General features: G+C 40.3%; 1 protein-coding gene across 1 annotated transcript in view; it reads right to left on the bottom strand.

The window, feature by feature from the left end:
• BABAM2 (BRISC and BRCA1 A complex member 2) overlaps positions 1 to 21,569 on the bottom strand; it is a 127,711-nt gene that overhangs the window by 103,570 nt on the left and 2,572 nt on the right. Inside the window, exons 3-4 of the mRNA XM_081905417.1 lie at positions 16,461 to 16,537; positions 9,459 to 9,553 (exon numbers count right to left, since the gene is read on the bottom strand). Coding sequence (XP_081761543.1) covers positions 9,459 to 9,553; positions 16,461 to 16,537 — 172 coding nt within the window. The remainder of the gene's footprint in view (positions 1 to 9,458; positions 9,554 to 16,460; positions 16,538 to 21,569) is intronic.

The raw sequence follows: 21,569 nt of genomic DNA on the forward strand, positions 1-21,569 counted from the left end.
ACTGGGCAAACCACCAAGCCTTGTTTCTGTAGCGTTCTGGACAATTAAGATAGTCTTATCATCTCTTTCTATACAGAAAGAGAGACAAGCCAATGATCTGTTAATTTCACAATTGTTTCCCTTATCTAAAATGACACAGTTTTGTGGCACAAGAGTCATGTGGGCTGCATGGCTAAAGGTTCTGCTTATGCCACCAGGAAACAGAACGGCTCCATGCTGCTGCTGCAAACCAATCAGTTCAAATTGTTATAGGAACCAAATGCAAATTTCTTCAGGAAACACATGATTTAAAACAATTTTCTTCTGTCTTTTTCATGTTGATTTAATTGGCTTTGATTTAAACAAAACAACCCTGTTCTTAAAACGGTCATTTAGAACTACCAGCTTATCAAGAGATTTGTGATCAGCTGCAAAACAGAAAGTTAAAGAATAAACACGGCAGGCAGTAGGGAGATGACTTTCAATGAGCTCCTGTAAATCTAGGGCGGAGGAGCAGGAATGCACTCACTTTATTTGTACTATCCCCTCCCCACTACAGACAACCAAACTTGTGCACATTTTTTGGCCCCGAATATTTTGGATCCTAGCCATTACATATAACTAATTTGTTTTTGTCAAAGTAGATGAAGGGAACGCAGTGGATGTAGCCTACCTTGATTTCAGCAAGGCATTTGACAAGGTGCCCCATGATATTCTTGTAAAGAAGCTGGTAAAATGCGGTCTTGACTATGCTACCACTCAGTGGATTATTAACTGGCTGACTGACCGAACCCAAAGGGTGCTCATCAATGGTTCCTCTTCATCCTGGAGAAGAGTGACTAGTGGGGTGCCACAGGGTTCTGTCTTGGGCCTGGTCTTATTCAACATTCTTTATCAACGACTTGGATGATGGACTCAAGGGCATCCTGATCAAATTTGCAGATGACACCAAACTGGGAGGGGTGGCTAACACCCCAGAGGACAGGATCACACTTCAAAACGACCTTGACAGATTAGAGAACTGGGCCAAAACAAACAAGATGAATTTTAACAGGGAGAAATGTAAAGTATTGCACTTGGGCAAAAAAAATGAGAGGCACAAATACAAGATGGGTGACACCTGGCTGGAGAGCAGTACATGTGAAAAGGATCTAGGAGTCTTGGTTGACCACAAACTTGACATGAGCCAATAGTGTGACGCGGCAGCTAAAAAAGCCAATGCAATTCTGGGCTGCATTAATAGGAGTATAGCATCTAGATCAAGGGAAGTAATAGTGCCACTGTATTCTGCTCTGGTCAGACCTCATCTGGAGTGCTGTGTCCAGTTCTGGGCACCACAGTTCAAGAAGGACACTGACAAACTGGAACGTGTCCAGAGGAGGGCAACGAAAATGGTCAAAGGCCTGGAAACGATGCCTTATGAGGAACGGCTAAGGGAGCTGGGCATGTTTAGCCTGGAGAAGAGGAAGTTAAGGGGTGATATAGCCATGTTCAACTATATAAAAGGATGTCACATAGAGGAGGGAGAAAGGTTGTTTTCTGCTGCTCCAGAGAAGCGGACACGGAGCAATGGATCCAAACTACAAGAAAGAAGATTCCACCTAAACATTAGGAAGAACTTCCTGACAGTAAGAGCTGTTCGACAGTGGAATTTGCTGCCAAGGAGTGTGGTGGAGTCTCCTTCTTTGGAGGTCTTTAAGCAGAGGCTTGACAACCATATGTCAGGAGTGCTCTGATGGTGTTTCCTGCTTGGCAGGGGGTTGGACTCGATGGCCCTTGTGGTCTCTTCCAACTCTATGATTCTATGAAATCAGAACAGCGGTCAGAAGGAAAACATAACACTGGGAGAACCATTTCTTCATGTTGTCAGTTCTTATAGCCTCTTAATAAACTTTTTTTGCCCAATCTGCACACAAAAGTCACACTATACTATGTCTGGCCAAAGAGCCACACACACTCTCCTGACCACACTCACATAAAACCCACCCTTAGAAGTGTAACCTCGGTTACTTATACTAATGTTCTGCATCAGGAACCAAAGTAAGGTACAAACTGCAACGAGAAACATTTGTGCCAGCATCATTATTCCAGCAAGATGAGAAAAGCAATGGTACCAGATACAGGTTAGCACAGTTTCCAGATCTTCAACACAGAGAAATACGGTATAGCTGATTGTGCAGTACCACAGATATGGCAACACACACTGGCAGAAGCATCCTGCAGATGACTACCTTCTTTCCTGGCACATTCTAGGGCAGTATGACTGAAGACAGTTTTTCTGCCTTTACCAAATGCTTTCAAGTGGGTAAGATTCCAGGAAGCAATCCATCTCTTGAATTCATACGCTAATATTAAAAAAAGGAGTAAAACCACGAGTTGGGTAAAACTTTAGTTAGCTATGTTTCACCAGACTTCCATTTCCTTAAAAAAAAAAAAAAAAGGAAGCTAGGCATCACAGTCACAAAAGACTGTATCCTCCTTTGATGTTATACAATGGAGGTCGCCAACATGGCACCTGACAAGTGTCAGTGTGTCCACCAGTCCCTCCCATGGTGCCCACAAAATAAGGTTACCAGATTTTTTTCAATGAATCAGGGGATACTTTTCAACTTCAATGGATTTTGTATGGGGACTGATGTATAAATCCAGGGACTGTCCCCAGGAAACGGGGACGTTTGGTAACCTTACCACAAAAGGTCTCAGTAAATATCCCCTTGAAAATCCACAGTGCACAAGAGACAGTTTGCTTTTCTACTCAGTTCCTGTTTGTATTAGCTTGGCCTCTCCTCCACTGAACATGTCCCCTTAAACGTGGTATGTTTCAATGGATAATCCACCCTCTCAGCAGAGGAGAGCAGCAAGGATTTTCTTACTGCAAGTTGAATGACTGGTTTTCTATCCCACCTTTTCCTCCAAGGAGCTCAGGGCGGCATACATGGTTTTCCTCCCTTTCATTTAATTCCAAGAACAACCATATGAGGTAGGTCAGGCTGAAAAGGCAGTGACTGGTCCAAGGTCACCCAGTGAATTTCATGGTTGTGCAGGGATTGGAGCCCTGGTCTCCCAGGTTCTAGTCCAACACTCTTAACTACGACACCACACTGACTCTTTAAGAGCTGCTGTGGGTGATGTAACAGATATTACGTTGACTTGGTTAGTTAGATACAATAATAATAATAATAATTTATTTATACCCCGCCCATCTGGCTGGGCTTCCCCAGCCACTCTGGGTGACTTCTGACAAAATATTAAAATACAGTAATGCATCAAACATTAAAAGCTTCCCTAAACAGGGCTGCCTTCAGATGTCTTCTAAAAATCTGGTAGTTGTTGTTCTCTTTGACATCTGGTGGGAGGGCGTTCCACAGGGCGGGTGCCACTACCGAGAAGGCACTCTGCCTGGTTCCCTGCAACTTGGCTTCTCGCAGTGAGGGAACCGCCAGAAGGCCCTCGGAGCTGGACCTGGGTCTGGGTAGAACGATGGGGGTGGAGACGCTCCTTCAGATATACTGGACCGAGGCCAATATACTGATGAATTAAAAACCATTAAGGTTGGAAAACATCAGTGTAATTTCTGCCTTATATAAACATACAGCAAGCGAGAAAGTGTATAGTGGCAAGTCTTAATTCATAAAACTATATAACATTTCTATGGAAGAGTACAGCAATTTTAGATTTGGAATGCTATTTTAATGCTGTTCCGATTAATTGCATTTAATACATTTTTTACTGTGGGTTGCCAATCAAATATTGCCACACCACCAATATTTTACTACAGGCATGTGTTCTATGAAACAGAAAATATTCTGGCATGGGAAGCAGCCTACCATTGGGTTTGCTGTTGCATGAGACCATGAAGAAAAGTCAGAAGGAAATGTTGCTTGGTTCTCGCACTTGTGGGAGCTGCAACACACAATCACGCACTGTACTGACAACCTCTCTTCTGCTCTATAGTCATATTTAAGAGTCCTCACATGCCTTTTATAGTTGCTGTGTGCTTTATTTGCCTCTAGAAGAAATTGAGGCCATTTGAGCTATCCCTTGAGTTCTAGGATTTATGCCATTAACTCCTCATATGCATGCATACAATATTGTTTTCTGAAAATAATTGATTTTAATCACCTACTTCTTAATATACCTGTTAACTAACTAGGGGTTACACTGAGTATCTCTCTCTTTTGGTTCTATTAATACAACAGTTGACTGCAGTCGGGATCAGAAAACCCACTCTTTACCAGCGAATGGGAGCAAAAGGCATTCCGTGGAAGACTCTAATTGCTGTTTGTTTTGATTCAGCATTAAAGAGCAAGTTTTCCTGGGGACAATAGTGGGACATAGAGTGGGAAAAGACGGAGCTGTGCCTAGAATGCGTGTAAGGCAAAAGGGAACTGTGGACGAGCCCTATGTTAGGCAAAGAAGGATTTTTGGTATAAATATAGAAATATTTACTGAGCTGAGCAACTGTACCTTTGCCCTGAACAGGCAGAGGGTTGGACTAGATTATATTTGAGGACCCTTCCAACTCTATGATTCTAACATCAACCAAAATATTATGTGCACAATACAGCCAAAGATGTCAAGCACTTTCAAATCCTAGTAATTTCAAGCGAAGAGCGTTCAACATACGCTTCTTCATACCTTCAAGGAGGCTTAAAAGTGCTCAGCTGCTTTGGCTATATCACGCCCCAGGTTTCCAGATACTACTTATTTTATTTATTAATGTTCCTATATATGCGTGTTCCTCAGCAGAATTACCTGGAAGTAACACAATGAACTCAACAGGACTTTCTAACCATGTGCACTTTGGAATGTTTCAGATTACATGAGAGCCCGTATGGCATTTTTTTATTTTTTATTTATACCCCACCCTTCGTGGTTTAAAAACCAGGCTCAGGGCAGCTAACAGCAAGTATAAAACATTTATTAAAATGCGACTTTAAAACAGCATAAAATGCAGAAACAATCTCAATGAAATTCAAAAATTCAGGGGTCATTTTTTTTTGGGGGGGGGACCCAATCAGTAGACATCAAATGATCACAAAGGCTTACTGGCCAAGTTGGTCCTACTAGGGCCAGCAAGGAGACCAGGGAAGAATTTAAATGTGGGGTCCCAGAAAGGGTTTCTTCATAGAAAAGGAAAGGGGAAAAGGGAATAGAGGATCAGGCTAATTCAAATTGGTTAGAAACAATTAACCACACCAAATACACAGCAGATAAGTTCACATATGCAATGACAAGTTGCATCATCCATCTTATACAGACAAAAAACAAACAAACATGCTACTGGGTATTTTATTTATTTTGATTTCCAGCCCACTCCTATGGCTTTGGAAAGCATACTGAAGTGCATCCCCTCTAGCCTCCACTTTTTAAAAACCACTCAGGGCAAGAAAAGGAAAACTGAATACTTAGAAATTATTGCAGCTCAATCATAGTGAGAGAACAGTACTCCATTTCTAAAAGGAAGCAACCAATATTGCTTATTGCTACCATGGCGGATGACACATAGTTGCAGCCCTACAACAACTGACTTCAGCAGAACTGCTGCCTGCCATCTCAACATGCTTAGCGACCACCCATTTCAATCAGCTAGTTTTGGCTCATAGGGTATTTAACCAGCCATTAGAAGTCTAGATCTGAACTGTCAAGACAATGCTTGTCAGGATGGAGCTTGTGTGCCTGTAAGACATCTTTCCCATACATGTGGTATGATCTCTTTCTAAAACCAGGAACAATCTGCATAAGATGCAATTTGTTCCTGTCATTAAGAGAATAAGCAAATCATTTCTTAATTAAATGGAACTTGTTTTTCTTAAGAATGTGCTTAAAGCATCCAGGTTGCCGGAATATCTTCCAGGAACGTGACTTTGAAGAAGACAGCTTGCTACTGTTTTTTCTGGCTGTACTACAGAAAACAGCAAGATCTTCAGTTGGTGCACTTTTTTTGTGTGTGTTTTTTTAGGGAGTATAGAATTAAGTGCAATAATTGTCAAGGAAATAAATGTCAGGAAACACAAGAATCAAGCCCTTGATAGCAGTTAATAAGATTAAATTTATGCAGAGCCTTTCTTCACGGATTAATTGCAAACACTGTACAAGTTCAACATGTAAGCAAAAGAGATTTGCTATAAAAGGTCTATCGAAAACATTTTATTCTGAAGCAGTTTTGATATGTACCAATGGTCATAAACCAACAGAAAAATACTAATATTTATCTGATAACTGTTCCATTCTCCATCTATTTAATCACCTTCTCAGCCACAAGCATTTGTTTCCACTTATATCCAAAGTGTCCACTTAACGGGAAGTATCAGAATCCGTTTATATGTTACAGCTTTAGGCACACACTTAAAATATTTAAACATACACCTGAAATGTAAAAATGTGAAAGTTACAGACAGGTGTTTGCAAACACCTGTAGTAGGCAGGGGAATTAGAATAGGCCAACCCTTTGTCAATAAGAACATAAGAGCAGCTCTGCTGGATCACACCAAAAGCCCATCTGGTCCAGCATTTTGTTCCCAATAGCAGCCAAACAGATGCCTATGGAATGCCCACAAGCAGGACATGAGCTCAACAGTACTCTGCTGCTTATGTTCTCCAGGAACTGGTATTCAAAAACATACTGCCTCTGAGTCTGAAAATAGTATTCAGTCCTGACTAGTAGCCACTGATAGCCATATTCTTCATGAATTGGTCTAACCTCCTGTTCAAGTTGGCAGCCGTAACTACATCCTGTGGAAGCAAATTCTGTACTGAAAAGCTCTGTGTGAAATAGCACCCTTTTTTGCCCTTCCTGAATTTCGCTTCATTCAGCTTCACTGGACAATCCTGGGTTCTACTATTATGAAAGAGGGAGAAAATTGTATCTGTATTCAGTGTCTCCGCACCAGCCATAGTTTTTATGCACCTCTAACACGTCCTCTAACCTCCCCCCCAAATAAGTCCCCTTCCTCATAGAGAATTACTCCAGCTCACTGATCCTTTTAGTTGCTCTTTTCTGCAGTCTCAGAGTCTCTGTGTAATGTATGAAAGTAGCTCTGAATATACTACAAATTATTTAATATTCAAATTGTAACCATGCAGTGTGTCCCCTTAAGTGTACACAACCAACAGTTGGCTAGTATTTCTTGTTTTCATAGTCCGAAATAGACTTGATCAACCAAACTTATATTTAAAAGTAATTGCTATTCACATACAGATGGCAACTATTTTCTGCATGCTCAATTGATGAGCGACCACCAATTGGCCTGGCTCCTTTTGGACCCAGAAGATGGGCTCTCTATAGATGCTCGCAGGGGCCAGGAACAGAACCCCAGCGCAAAATGGTCGCCGCCTATAAATCAGCTTGCCTCTAAGTAAGCAGACTTTGGATGAAAGTGTAGATGAGAAAAGTTTTACAATTTCTATCCCAATACAACATATTATTGGTTTCCTTTTCCAATTATAAAATGTCAAAAATCAAGGCAAACTGTATTGCTATATAGAGGAAAAATAAAAACAAAAAGGAACCCCCCTAAGAAAGATATTTCTGTTCCAAGTAGAACAGAAGTTACAAACTGAAAAAATATATATTTTAAAGGGGATTAACTACAGCTAATTATTTCCTAAATGACATGCACTAATCAGACAAATTACATGTTTTACTTGCACATTCGCAAGCAGTTACTTTCTCTCTGGAAAAATTCTTATGGTCCAATAATTAGAACCTAAAGGGCACAGAATTGCTAATTTAAATGATTTCTCATTTAAAAATGAAATTAAAAGGCAGGAATTAGAAAGATACTTCTTTTCAACTTGCAAAATGTGCTTCTAGGAGACTCACTGCCTCCTAGCTAAGCTTCAACATTGGCTGCATACACAAACTGTGGCTTAGCATAGGGCGGCTAAACTACAGCCCTCCAGATATTGCTGGATTAGAATTCCCCTCCTTGACCATTGGTCATGCTTCCTGGGGCTGATGGGAGTTGGAGTCCAACATCTGGAGAGCCACATGCTAGTTACCCCTTGCTTTGCACTACTATATATGGATAAAGCTACTGCATTTATATAAATGTATTAATATAAACATAGTGCAACAAAAATAGTTCCTCAAGGGAGGCGTGATCTGTTTACCACCTTAGACAATGACATCCCCTTTTTTTTTTTGAAGGGCTATCCATCCAGCATACTTGATTATTGCATCCTCCCTTCCTGAAAGCATGCCTATCCTTATTACAACACACTTAAATCTTCAGCTTTCAGAGTGTTGCCTAACATGACGAAACCTGGAGTACACCTTCACTTCACGTCCATGCTTCAAGGTATGAATACAGAACCTCACCCTCACAAATAGTACTTTCTGTACTATAGAATTAGCCCTTCTTAAAACCTATACAATGTTTATTAGAGGGAAGTCTAACCTATTATTAGGCCCACAGCAAGGCATGTTACAATGAGAGGGCTAAAGACATCAGAAGAAATGTCTCCCATGGCCTCTACTTCTAATCTTCCCGAATGAATACTGTTCCATGCCTTTGGTCTCTACGACTCCACTCCCGGGATTGCAAGAGATGGTTATGTGGAAAGCGTTCCTCAGAGTTCCCCATTACAATATCCTACCCATATAAGAACTAAACCCTTCTTATCCTTGAAAGGCCTGCTGTCTCAAGGCAAGAATGTTGCGGTCCACAAAAATGAAAAATGGATTGATCATGAAAAGCAGAAAAGTGACAGTGGAAGTCCAGCTCAATAACAGTAGCAGGAAAAACAGATAACTCATCAGAAAAGGAAAGATTACAATGTGATCACTTTAAGGGCCATGTGGCAGCAGATTTCTTTTTTAAAAAAAGGTAGAAGTATTGAAAACCCAGAGGAATATGCAAACTTTTTCAGCAGATGTCACAACTCTGTCAGGCAATGGAAGTCTCTCTCCAGGATTGCAGTTTTTAGCTAACTGTAATGTATTCTCTACGAAAACTAACAGTTACCACAATTATTCAATTGGTATGCTATAGAAAAAATGACCAACTATTGACAGCACCCTGATTCACGAAAGTTAGGCAAAATCTAATTTACATTAGGATAATAAAAGAATGTACATGTATAAAGGGAGCAGCGAAAATGCAAGACTGAAAATCTTTGTTGGGTTTGCAAATTTCAGTTCGACTTTTTTTAATTGGTTTTGTGCGTTTTCAGCCCGCTGCTGCAACCAATAGCTGAAGGTACTTATTAATTATAATTATAATAATTCAACCACATCATTAACAAAATGCAGTTAAAAATACAGAACACATTATAATACAAAGAATCCACTAACAACAATTAGAGCAATAAATAAGCAACTTAGCCCCACCACCAAATGCCTGCCAGCACAGGCAAGGCTTGCCAATATGAAGGTGGGTGAACACACGTCATTCCAGAGCTTGAGGGCCACGGATAAGCAGCCAAGTAGGTGTCTGTATAAATGACAGCACACAAAACACTAGAGATGTACTCACATGTAAAGCTGAGGGATCAGGAAGGAATTCAGCATCCTCTCCAAAGATGAAGTCAGGAGGCAGTTCTGGATAGTAGGCATTAAAAATTATATCCCCTAAAACAAGCAGACAAGTAAGGAAATAGCTTAAGTACCACAATAGCAAAGAAAAGTCTATACACAGTGACTGCATTCAGTTGCAATGCAAGTCCATGGTGAGGCTAAACTATTAGCATTATCTAAAGCACTTTCTGTAAGACAACTTGTATACATAAATTCTATACTTAAAAGTCTCCCACAACTTACGGTAGTCCGGAAGATGTATTGGCTCCTTAAAATATTGTTCTAATGGAAAAAATATGTTACTATGAACCTGTCATATAATATAATATTGGTGCTACCTTTGAAGACCATTTGGAAACTGCAGTTGGTCTAGAATTATTGTTGATATTTTTATTAACATTTATTAGACACTTTATCTCGTTGCAGGCAACTCAATGCAGAGGTCAGACTAAGGCTATCCATCACAGTGACTCCCAACTGGTTTCCAGGCAAGTTGATACATGAAGAACCACCTGCTGCCAAGTGTGTACCTGTCCAGGTACGCAGGTCATCACCCAAGTCCCTGTTTCATGTTCTGCAACCATAGGCTCGCTTAGGCAATCCCAGTACTGTTTCTTTTATTGCCCTCAGATTACAGAACAGCCTCCCAAGGGTGGCTCAGCTGGTCCCTTCCCTGGCATCCTTTCTGATACAGTACAAGCAAAATGCTTCTCTCTTCCAGAAAACCCTTGAGAAGCAAAGGCTAACCACTTTAATTGTAACTTTTTGTTCTCTTACTTATTACTTCTTTATGTGTGGTTTTTTTTTTGTTATCTTTTAAGCTCCCTGGGTGCCTTTGAGGACAGAATTAGTCAGATATACATTTTAAACATAAGGGACATATGGGTGCAAGGCTTTGCCTCCCCGCCCCTTTGCCCACATGTATGAAACTTATTTGCTATTCCAATATAGATCAGAGGTTGCCAACCTTTGTGGACCAGTGGGAACATTATGAATTTTGAGAACATGCTTTGGGAGCCAAGTGAGTGTGTCACAGCGCAAGGCTGCTTGGGGGAGGGGAGGATGGCAGAACACAAAATTAGAGAGCACTGTCAGGGTAAAGCTTTTCCCAAAATTGTATTTCTATACTAGAAAAGGTTTGGTCTGTTGAATTTCTGCCTGACACATACCGTTAAAGGCACAATAACCCTTTATTCCTCAATGCCAACACTAAATCAAAGCCCAGGCTGCCATCCTGTACCTTAGAGTAAACCCCATTAAACTCGAAGTGATGTACTTCTCAGTAGACATGTATACCAGGGTACTGTAAATTAGCTGTACAGTGAAATCTTAATGAGTGCCTGATCTTTAGCTCCTGCACAGCTGAAGACATGACTAAGCCTCTTTACAAAGTTTTCACCTTTGCCTTTGGTGAGAAGGGGGCAGGGTTCTTTAATATCACCCACACTTATTTGCAGAAAATTACTTTTAGGGACTACCTGATCTCAAGACAATCCCGCCACGTTAAAGATGCATCCTGGTTGCTATGGAAAAGGAAGGGCAAACTACAGAGATTCCAAGGACTAGAACGTTAGATAAAAGCAGAAAAAAAGCACACTAAATGGGAGTAGGAAACAGCAGCCCTTTACAACCCCAGGGACTCCTATTGCAAACAGCTCACCAATAACAACTCTTACCCATTGGCTAAAAACACTGACAAGCAGGAGCAGTCAGGCTGGCTCATTTCACAGAAATCACTTAGAAGGTTACCTGCACATTTTACTTCCTAACTTTCTTACTAGGAGGGCTAAATACTATTTTTTAATGAAAGTTCAGAGCATGGGTCCCTGGCTGGGGGTGCCAGTGAAGACTCTGCAGGTGTCATGGTGCCCATGGGCACTGTGTTGTAGACCCCCGATTCTAGATTGTAACTGTATTGTATTCATTACAATTCATTTGTGGTTAAATGATTCAAGGTTACCTGAATCCAAGCCTCTGTTTTTTAAGCATCACTTAAATGACAATACTGCTGGTTCTTATATGGTTGTGCTCTGTTAATTATATGCTTATTATATTGTATTTTCTACTATAAGCAGCTTTGGTTTTAACAGGAAAGTGGAGTATAAACATAGCAAAGAATAAACTAAACTACATCTGCAAAGTGCTAATCTTTCTTAATAGATCACAACGAGGATTGATAGCCTTGGAAAAATTGGCATTTGATGAAGTTCAAGAGACTATGAAACAAGGACAGACAATAAATCAAAGTGACATAAACGTGCAATTTGGAGGGATTTGTTCACATCTGAATGCCAAGGAACTTTAAACAATTAGGGAACAGTGTAAACTAGCTATCAGTTTCAATACAAGATGCACTGTGTTGCCACAAAGTCAATTCCTAACATGGTAAATTCAGTTTCCCCATTGACTTCCAGGGAGAGAAAAAGTCAAAACAGTGGTACTTCCCAAATGCCAACTGATTAACACACCAGAATAAGCTACCTGGATTTGAAGTATGGCAGCTGTTGTGAATGATAATTTGGAGGAGGAAAACTGATCTCTTACAAAGAGGATGCAGTGGTTAGCCGCAAAGGAAGTAGGCACTTCAGCTTGTACTCAGCACCAATCTCACAAGACAAAACCATGAACACTTCAAAATGTTCCTGTTACGACATTCAGTGACCATTTTTCATAGAATTATTCTGCTTTCAAAAGATAACAGCCACACATCTAGCAACAGGATGTTTGGTGTTCCTGTACACTGTTGTCTGCTTATAGTAATAATTTCCACAAGTGCCAATTATGAATGTCCTTTGCCCATCAAAAAACATTTTGTTCTGAACCACAAACACTGTCATTCATAATGCTTCCACATATTAACAGTTTTCATCTGCTACTTATTTGCAGATATATCCCATCTATATTTGCATGGGTTTAAATATGCATTCTCTCTTAGCATAGATTGCCATTTTTCATTTGAGTAGATCTGACTCAAAAAAACTAGCTGCCAATCTTGCTGGATTTGTAAAGAGAGGCATGTGTAATATTGGGAAGTTGTTATATTCAGCAGACCATAACACTGAAATATATTCTTTCTCGGTGCTGTTGCAATTCTATAAGGACCCAACAATACTCATCATGGGGCAGGTCTCACCTGTTGCTTTGTAATTGTTTTAATATTTTGTTCATCACAGTCTTGTCACCGCCAACTTCACCACTATCCTGTACTGTAGGCTAGGTTAAAATAGCAAACATCATATAGACAGCTCCATGATGAACAGGGTTTGAACTGAGGTCTCATCGTGCCTCCCTGTACAACCCTGGCTGTTTTGTGCTTCATATATATATATACACACACACACACACACACACACACACACACAAAAACATACAAATGTTTTAAGGCACCAGGGGTGAGAAACATGTGACCTTCTAGATGTTGTTGGACTGCAACTCCAATCATCCATTGGTCATGCTGGATGAGGCTGAGAAGTATTGGAATCTAAGTACGTATGAAGAACCATAGGTTCCCCAGGCTAGTTTAAGAGCAGTACGACTTTAAAAAAAAATCATGATGTCAAATCTTTTTCTTCATCGTATATATCCAAATACATGGAACTATGCCACTGGAATTTTACCTGATCTCACAGAAAAAGCCAATGTTTTGTTTCAGACAATTCAGATACTTTTTTGTGACGTATGTTAAAAAATTCATAAATTGCCTAAATAATTATTCCTTTTCAGATATAATGCAGTTAGGAAAAAGCTGCCACCCGAGTTTGTGTGTAATCTCAACATTTAAACTGTATAAACACGTACCCTGGATGATAAAACATTTCCTACATTTTAGGAACACATAAGCTTCTATGCTCTACTAAAATACATAGACTACTTGCTACTTGTTTTCCAGTTGTCTTTTACTGACAATTCAGAAAGCCAGTCTCTGCAACGAGTATAAAATGGTAGAATATAATTTTCTTCTTCTCAGCGATTACATGAGTATATATGAAACAGAAAAAAGCTGCAAGAGTAGCGGTTACACAATTTACATTAGCTTACAATATGTTCCTCTTGTTCGGATATATTGGTGCAACCTGCACAGGTCAGAGGCCACCCAGGCACCTTAGAAATAACGTATCATTCTCATTGGGTGGCCATTTAAACATGAATGACAGAGGCTTGTAAACACCACTACAAAGAGACCTGTGCATGTTCAGGCAACTGAGAATGAAGCCCTTGAACTAGGATGAAATGGACGACATAGAAGGCTAAGGCAGTGTACACACCAGAATGGTAATATGCACATGCGTCACACAGATCTGATTTTTCCATGCAAGCTTTTGTGCATGTCTGTCAACAGAGGAGCGCTTTCAAATGAACTTTGTCTCAAGAGATTTTTGTTTTCCAGCTACACTACTGGGCAGTGCTTTAGGGGATGTATTCATATTGTGTGCTGTTCTCCCCTTGCCTCAATTAGTACTTCCTCAATCACTCCAAATCTGAGGGTCACTGTGGGAATACATGCAAGTATTTGTTCACCTGTGCCTAACACATTTTTTAAAATCTTTTTTTAGATATGGGTTTTCCAATATACCATATTACACAAAACACTGGGTTTATTAAAATAATCCCAGTTGTGTTTGCCCCACTTTATCCATCAATTGGGGACTGTCCAAATTAAACAGGGGTTAGGGAGCGATGGCTGCCACTTGGATGAGGACAATGTCATATTAATGTGAAAAACAAGCACACCTCAAATCCACTTTACACTACTGTGTACACACAGCCAAAAAGACTAACATCAATGGCTAAACCCTCTTCCACAGAGTAAATACTGATTTTTTAAAAAAATATTTCTACACGAGGTCCAAAGAAGTCACCTGTCTGAATCTCCCACATGACAGCAACTCATGAAAAATGATTCCCCTCATTAATATGGGACTTGGTTCATTTTGTCTAACTATCTGATATATTTTAATAAACTTACCTGGAGAAAGAATTACGTAATGAATGCTAGTGTGTCATGAGGATATTCACACCCTACCTTAAAGCAGAAGCTTGGATAAGATCAGCTTCATGTCCTCTGTATTTGAGCTCCCTATGGATATTCCAGAATCTGATAGCTGGCTACCAAACCAAGCAATACTCATGACCGCTGGGAGGAGCACAGAGAGAAGAAACATCATGGTGCATATATAACAGCGAAACTGGTTGCCTTCATCTTCCCCAGCTGCAATAAAACATGCCTCTCTCATATAAAGCTCTACAGCCACAGCAGGCGCTGTAACTCACCAATGGTTTGACCTTACCCTCAATGGCACACTCTCCCATTGTTTCTTGAGAAAGACGGATGCCAACAACTCATTGCCTTTTTAGGAAATGAGCATCACATTTGTTCAATTACAGCAATAAAGAAATTAAAAACTATACTTGCTCCTTTGTTTCGTGATGCCATTTTTCTTTCATGTGACTTGCACAATTAACAGTTTCAAACATCTCAATCTAATATAAAACCACACACAGGCAACAGAATGAACTCCAAAAGCGGTAACCCACAAAACCAGATGCTACCACATCATGTAAGATGCCATCTTTAACTCCACTGAATTAGATGTTTCCACCACTGATGTAATAGGTTTGGATTGCATCTTAGGGGGTGATTCACTGACCACTTCCCACTTGCTTTCTCCCACTGACTTCAAGACACTTTCTTGGTTTATGGTCCACTTTAAGAGTGATGTGATGTGGAGTGTATGAGAGTGATGTAGTCCAAACTGAGATCTGTGAACCAACGCCTTTACAGAAGAACAGACGCTTACTAGAAAAGCTTCACCATTAGAACAACAACTGTCCACAAAAAGCAACCAAAAAGATCAATAGAATTAGAAACTCCCCTATTCTTAAAACAGAGCCCCACATACTGCCAGAGACTGATGACTGCACAGGAGAGAGCTGAGACCTTTGGAAACCTGCCTGCCAGGCTCAATTCCTCCACCTCCCAGGACTAAGGACCTGGGCGTACATCCCTCAAGGCCAAATGCCTTCCCCAGAAGAGACTCCACTGGGTTTGCTGCACAGGCAGATTTTTTTTTTATTCCCCAGCTGCAACAGGGACAGATCTACTAGACCAACTGCCAGATCATGTCAGCTGCAGGAGAGACGAGCCCTCGCGGTTTAAAAAGACTGCACTGGAGGGGAGACCTGCCCTTCAGTGCCTCATCCAATCTTGCCTCCCCATTCCCTGTACTGCACTCTCTCCTCAAGCCAGGCATTTCTTGGATGCAGAACAAGGGCTGCAATGGCTGCTGTCGTGAGAGCCAGTTCCATAAAGCCTGGAAGCTTTGACAAGGTTGATTAATAAACTGGTAAAAGGGAGTCAATGCACACGCATATTTTAACAGATATAGAAGATGCAACAGAAACACCTCTAATCTGTTTATTTAAAACATGTGTTACCCCACGCTTCAACTTTACAACTCCCAAGGCAGCTTAACAATACATGGGGAGGAATACAACATCATGCTAAGACCATCGCTCCATCAGGGCACCCTTCCTTCTCCTGTATGCTGTTCTGGCTAGTTTCCTGATACCCTCTACCCTGTGAGCTTATTTCAGGGGACACGGGGGTGGGAGGGAGAAAGCCTCATTGCATGAGCAGTACTCATTGTGCAGGGTTTCTGCTAATGGGACTCACTGGTTCAATTATGTTCATTAAAAATACATAAATAACCAAATGATCAGCATATTAAAAAAATAAACACATGGCTAAAAGCAACAGAAATGTATTTTCATAAACCACCACAATTAGAACAGAGTTAACAAACATTATCTAAAACATTTAGGGGAATAGAAATGTTTTCTATCAGTCTTGTACCAAATGAAGGTTCAGCACCATGAAAGCCTCCCTGGGGAGAGCATTCCATACAGGAGCACTTTCCCCAGTTAGTTAGAAGGTAGTTGACTTTAAAGCTTGAGCACTTACATTTTAGTGTTTCTCCAGCATATGGAATATGCAACTTAAAGCGATCACAGCTGGGCCCAAGAGTCAAGGACATGCAGCTAGAAGGGAAAGAAGAGGGAATTGAAGGACCAAGATGCACACAATATCAGAGTCTGATCAATGAGCAACACGCCCAGATTAAATGACAAAGGCATTAGATAAAAGCATAGGAAAACCAAAGTAATCAGAAATCTGAAAGTCATGATTGGTGTTGGCTTTTATTTACTGTAAAGCACTCAAAGTATGTAAAGTACTTTAGAAATAAAAACACAGTACAGGATCTCTTGTCCATTCCAGTTGCTCCTGTTAACAAATAAAAGGAGGAAACTGCTCCTCATCCACATTTCCTTATGTGTTCTTCAATACTTTTATTGTTGTTAGCCGCTCTGAGCCCAGCTTCAGCTGGGGAGGACGGGATATAAATAAAATTTTGTTGTTATTATTATTATTATTATTATTATTATTATTATTATTAATGGCTCCTGTCCAAAAAGAAAAGAGCAATGGCTGCTACAGTTCCTCCATATATTTCATGTGGACTTGCTTTCTCTCAAGGAAAACATCCCCATAATATAATAAAATAACTAATACATACCTCAGATGGCTATTATGGCTGCAGTCCTATGCACTGCCATAGGTGGGAGTTCAATGAATACAGTGGGGGGTTACATAAAAGTAAACATGCATAGGATTCACTTGCCTCTTTAGTAAGCCATTCAATAACCTTCGCAACCCTTTATTAACTGACTTTTATACGATACAAGGAATTATTCTGTGTCGTTGTCACATTTATGCCATAGCCTTGCTGTATTCGGGGTTTTTCCTTGAAGTTTTCATTTATAAATATGTATGTCTTTATTATCTTATATAACATCAGACTTCCTCCCCACCCCACTTCACACATCTGACAAAAAATCCAAAAAGGTTGATTTAAAAAAACCCAAAGCCGTTTGGGGATTCTCTGTGAAGAGCTGCCAATAGGGATGATCTAAAAATAACTCCAGCGTACTGCCATGGGCACCTTTGGCCATGCTCAGTGTCACTGCTCACCACTAAACAGTCATCACATGTCCCCAAGATGTAGAGAGGGAGGAGAGAGTTGGCAGTGGATACAGAATCAAAATCAAGCAGTGAGTGACCACCAGTGCACGAGAGGGTTGCACCCCAAGCAGAAACACTGGCCTGTGAATAATTTCCCTCGTGGTCTACCATTAAAGGCTCCACATTTAAGTTTCGCCCCAGCATGGCCCGATATTCTAAACACCTATTCAAACTCATGGACAGATCCATCTTTTGCACTGAACCCCCAACATACATAGAAACAATCACAAATGCATGACATTTAACTTCACAAGTTCCCTATAACACATCAGCAGCAGATTATTGCTTATTGGACATCATACTGAGCTGTAGCTTGACATGTGATTCCAATCTTCCTTGTAAATCATAGATTTGAAGAGTGTTTAGTCCAGCCTCATGTTCAGAGCTAGAGCATACCTAACAAAAGGTTGTCCCCACCCCTGTACGTAATTGGGTTCCTTGTCAAACTGATCTTTCAGGTATTTCTTCCAAGGTCTCATTAAAATCTACCTTCCTATAACTTGCACCCATCAATCTAGTCCTGCTGTCTGGGGCAGCAGAGGACAAGTCTTTGCTCTCTTCATTTGACAGCTCTTCAGACATCTGAAGAATGCAATCATGCCCACTGTCCCTGCACCCTTGTCTTCTCATCTTCTAGATAAACATACCCAGTTGGAATAAAAAAGGTATTTCTGATTTTGCAAATAAACCACTTCATTTAGTTCACTACAGAATAGCAGGGGGAGAAAGGATAATATACTTTACGGTGTAATAGAGATAATAATAAGAGCATCCTTAAAAGCAACACTAAGTATTTTCCAGGCTGTTAAGATTCTGCTTTTTAAAAAACACACACATATATATATAAATACTGGTCTAGAAATGAGAGCTAACAGCAGCTGCGGCTACATTTTGTCAAATTACTTTTTGATAAAGCTACACAAAAGCAGGTACTTTCTGAGCAAAAAGTATTAGTTAGCAAAATACTTTTAAGGAGCTACAAATGCTGTCAAGAGAAAAGGAAGTAGTAGTGAGAAAATTGAGCATTAATAGTGGTTCCCAAGATATAAATCAAATAGATGCAGGCACCATACAAGAAAACTGAAACATATCCTGCAACATTTCCTGGTTGTGTAAAGTCGTATCTTGCTTGCTTTTGCTCTGCCCCCATCCACAGAGTAGAGAAAGCTTATCCACAAGTTTGCCGTATCATATTATGAGCCTTCTGTAACAGTAATTCTAAAATATTAAACTTTGGGTGCTTTGGGGGGGAGGAAGTGTCTTGAAGTTGTCCAAGCTACACATTAAGATACTTAAAGGCAATCTCAAACTCATTTCACAAAACCAACACAGCTGTGTTAGCACCAAAAAAATAAGATTTGGAAATATGTCTGCCCCTCACTACTATGCTAAATAATGGCAGAAATACAGTTAGCAAGGGGTCCAGCTTATCTAGGCTAAATAGACAGTTGCCTTGTTGTAGCAGAGTTTAACTCTGCCTGATGGATCAAGTTTGCAGTCTGAGAGTGCTCCTGGATCCTGCTAGGCTCCAAGAAGCCAAGGTAGCAGCCATGGCCAGAAACATTTACGTCATGCTTTGGCTAGTATACCAGCTGGACCGTCTCCTAGAAAAGGCCACCACTATGCATGCCATTATCAACTATGCATGCCATTATCAACTATGCATGCCATTATGCAACGTACTATATGCGAGGATGTTTTCAGACACTTTGATCAGTACAGAGTGCAGAAGATAGAGTTCGTGATTCAGATGAACCAGGATTATTCACTGGTTGTCAATTAATTTCCAAGACTATTTCAAAGTGTTTCTTTTACCTTGATGCCTGTCCCCTTTTTAATTTTTAGCCAAGCCTGTAAAGCTGAATGCGCACAAGTTAAATGTATTTAAGTTGCGAGTTATCTGTGTTGAGATGATACGGTCATTAGTAGCCACTGACAGTCTTATCTTTCAAGCCACTTTCAAAGATGTGGCTATCATCACATCTTTAACTAAGTGCTGTGTGCAAAAGTGCATCCTTTAGTCTGCCTTGTATCTGATGACCCTTTCTTCTAATATTATGATAGAGAGAACATAACATATCTTTCTCCACACAATGCATAATCTCTCACACACCTACCGTGTCTAATCTCATTCACATTTTTTACAAGCTAAAAAGACGCAGATGTTGTAACCTGTCCTTGAGCCCCTTCCTTGATCATTTGGCTGCCTTTTTCTGCAACTTTTCCAGCTCTGCAAAATCCTTTCTGAGACATGGTGACCAAAACTGTAAACAGTATTCCAAGTGTGGTTATTTGGTATTGTTTTGCCAGTTTTATTTTATTTATTCCTTTTCTAATTACACCCAATGTGGAATTTGTACCTTTTCAATAGCGATGCCTAGATTTGCAATTCACCGCCCAGGTAAGCCACACCTGGCTCCCTCTTTCAGATGAACATGTATGACTTAGGCAGTGGTCAACTTCGGTAGTTTTGAATCTCGCTACTGCTGGTGTTTTAATTTATTTATTTATGTTACTATTTTTTATGAATTTGTTGGTTGGTCGTTGTTTATTTTTATTCTATTATGGGTATTATTAGTCACCTTAGGTGTCTTTAAATAGGCTGAAAGAGACAGCATAAAATATTTAAATAAAATAGGTTACAGGGGAGTTTCCCAGAAAAAGCAAGACCTATTCTATATTAAAATTATATGAGCAAATCCCTAGGTTAAGAACGTGCTTATTATGTTGTGTGAGCTGTGCTCAATTATTCCCCACAGCTCAGAAATGTCAGCTGTCAGAACAGACCCACTAATGAAGAAATCAGCACAGAAACATGTCATAGTGTTCGTGCTTGACAGCAGTGTCAGCCACTGAAATTTATTACTATTGCTTCTCTAGACTTGTGGTTGTGGCTGATACAACACCAAGTTATACTGAGGGTTCATTGGACATTGGTAATGTATGCAAAGTTACAGCTACCATCCTACATCTATTGGTGGCCTTCTGGCCAGGTAGAAGAGTCATGTTTAGGAACATAGTTCACCTAGCTCAATACATTGTATGGAAGCAGCATTCCAGGGTTTCAGATAGGGGTATTCTCCCCATGTAAAGATTTTGGAGACTGAACCTTGGACCTTTTGCTTGCAAAGCATGCACTATATCACTAAGCTGCAGTTCTTTCCTAAAATAAAAGTTCTTCCTCAGCCCAATCCTAGTCCTAAATTAAAAAAGGTAAAGGACCCCTGGACAATTAAGACTGGTCAAATTTGACTATGGGGTTCGGTGCTCATCTCCGCTTTCAGGCTGAGGGAGCCGGCGTTTGTCTGCAGACAGCTTTTTCGGGTCATGTGGCCAGCATGACTAAACTGATTCTGGTGCACGGAATACCGTGGCAAGTGCCAGAGTGCATGGAAATGCAGTTTACCTTCCTGCTGCTGCGGTACCTATTTATCTACTTGTGCTGGTACGCTTTTGAACTGCTAGGTTGGCAGGTGCTGGGCAAAGCTGCGGGAGCTCACCCCGTTGCATGGATTTGAACTGCTGACCTTACGATCAGCAAGCCCAAGAGGCTCAGTGGTTTAGACCACAGCACCACCCGTGTCCCTAGATCTAGTGCTAAACCTCCATCTAGCATTATTGCCAACAGTAAAAGATGAAAGGTGGTATTCAACAACAAGAAAATTCTTACACAATATAACTAGCATTCAACAGTAACATCTTAAGAAAAGTTAACTTTGGGGAGCCCTATTTTTCAGATTATGTATAGCTAAATACTTAAGACAGGCATTTAGGGCTGGTTACAAAACCAAATGTGATATGGAAATGAAATGCTCAAACACATTAGATTCATTTCTGAAATCAATTACCAAGCTCTACCAATGAATAATAACATTAAATCCAATTGTGTTGCACTACACATTAAACCACAATTTCTATAGCCTTGCTAAAACTTCTTTAATTTCTTCATTCCAGATAAATTAAATGTGATTACAGACAACAAAAATTGGC

This window comes from Podarcis melisellensis (genome assembly GCF_964234715.1).
Source record: "Podarcis melisellensis genome assembly, chromosome: 3".
NCBI lineage: Eukaryota > Metazoa > Chordata > Lepidosauria > Squamata > Lacertidae > Podarcis > Podarcis melisellensis.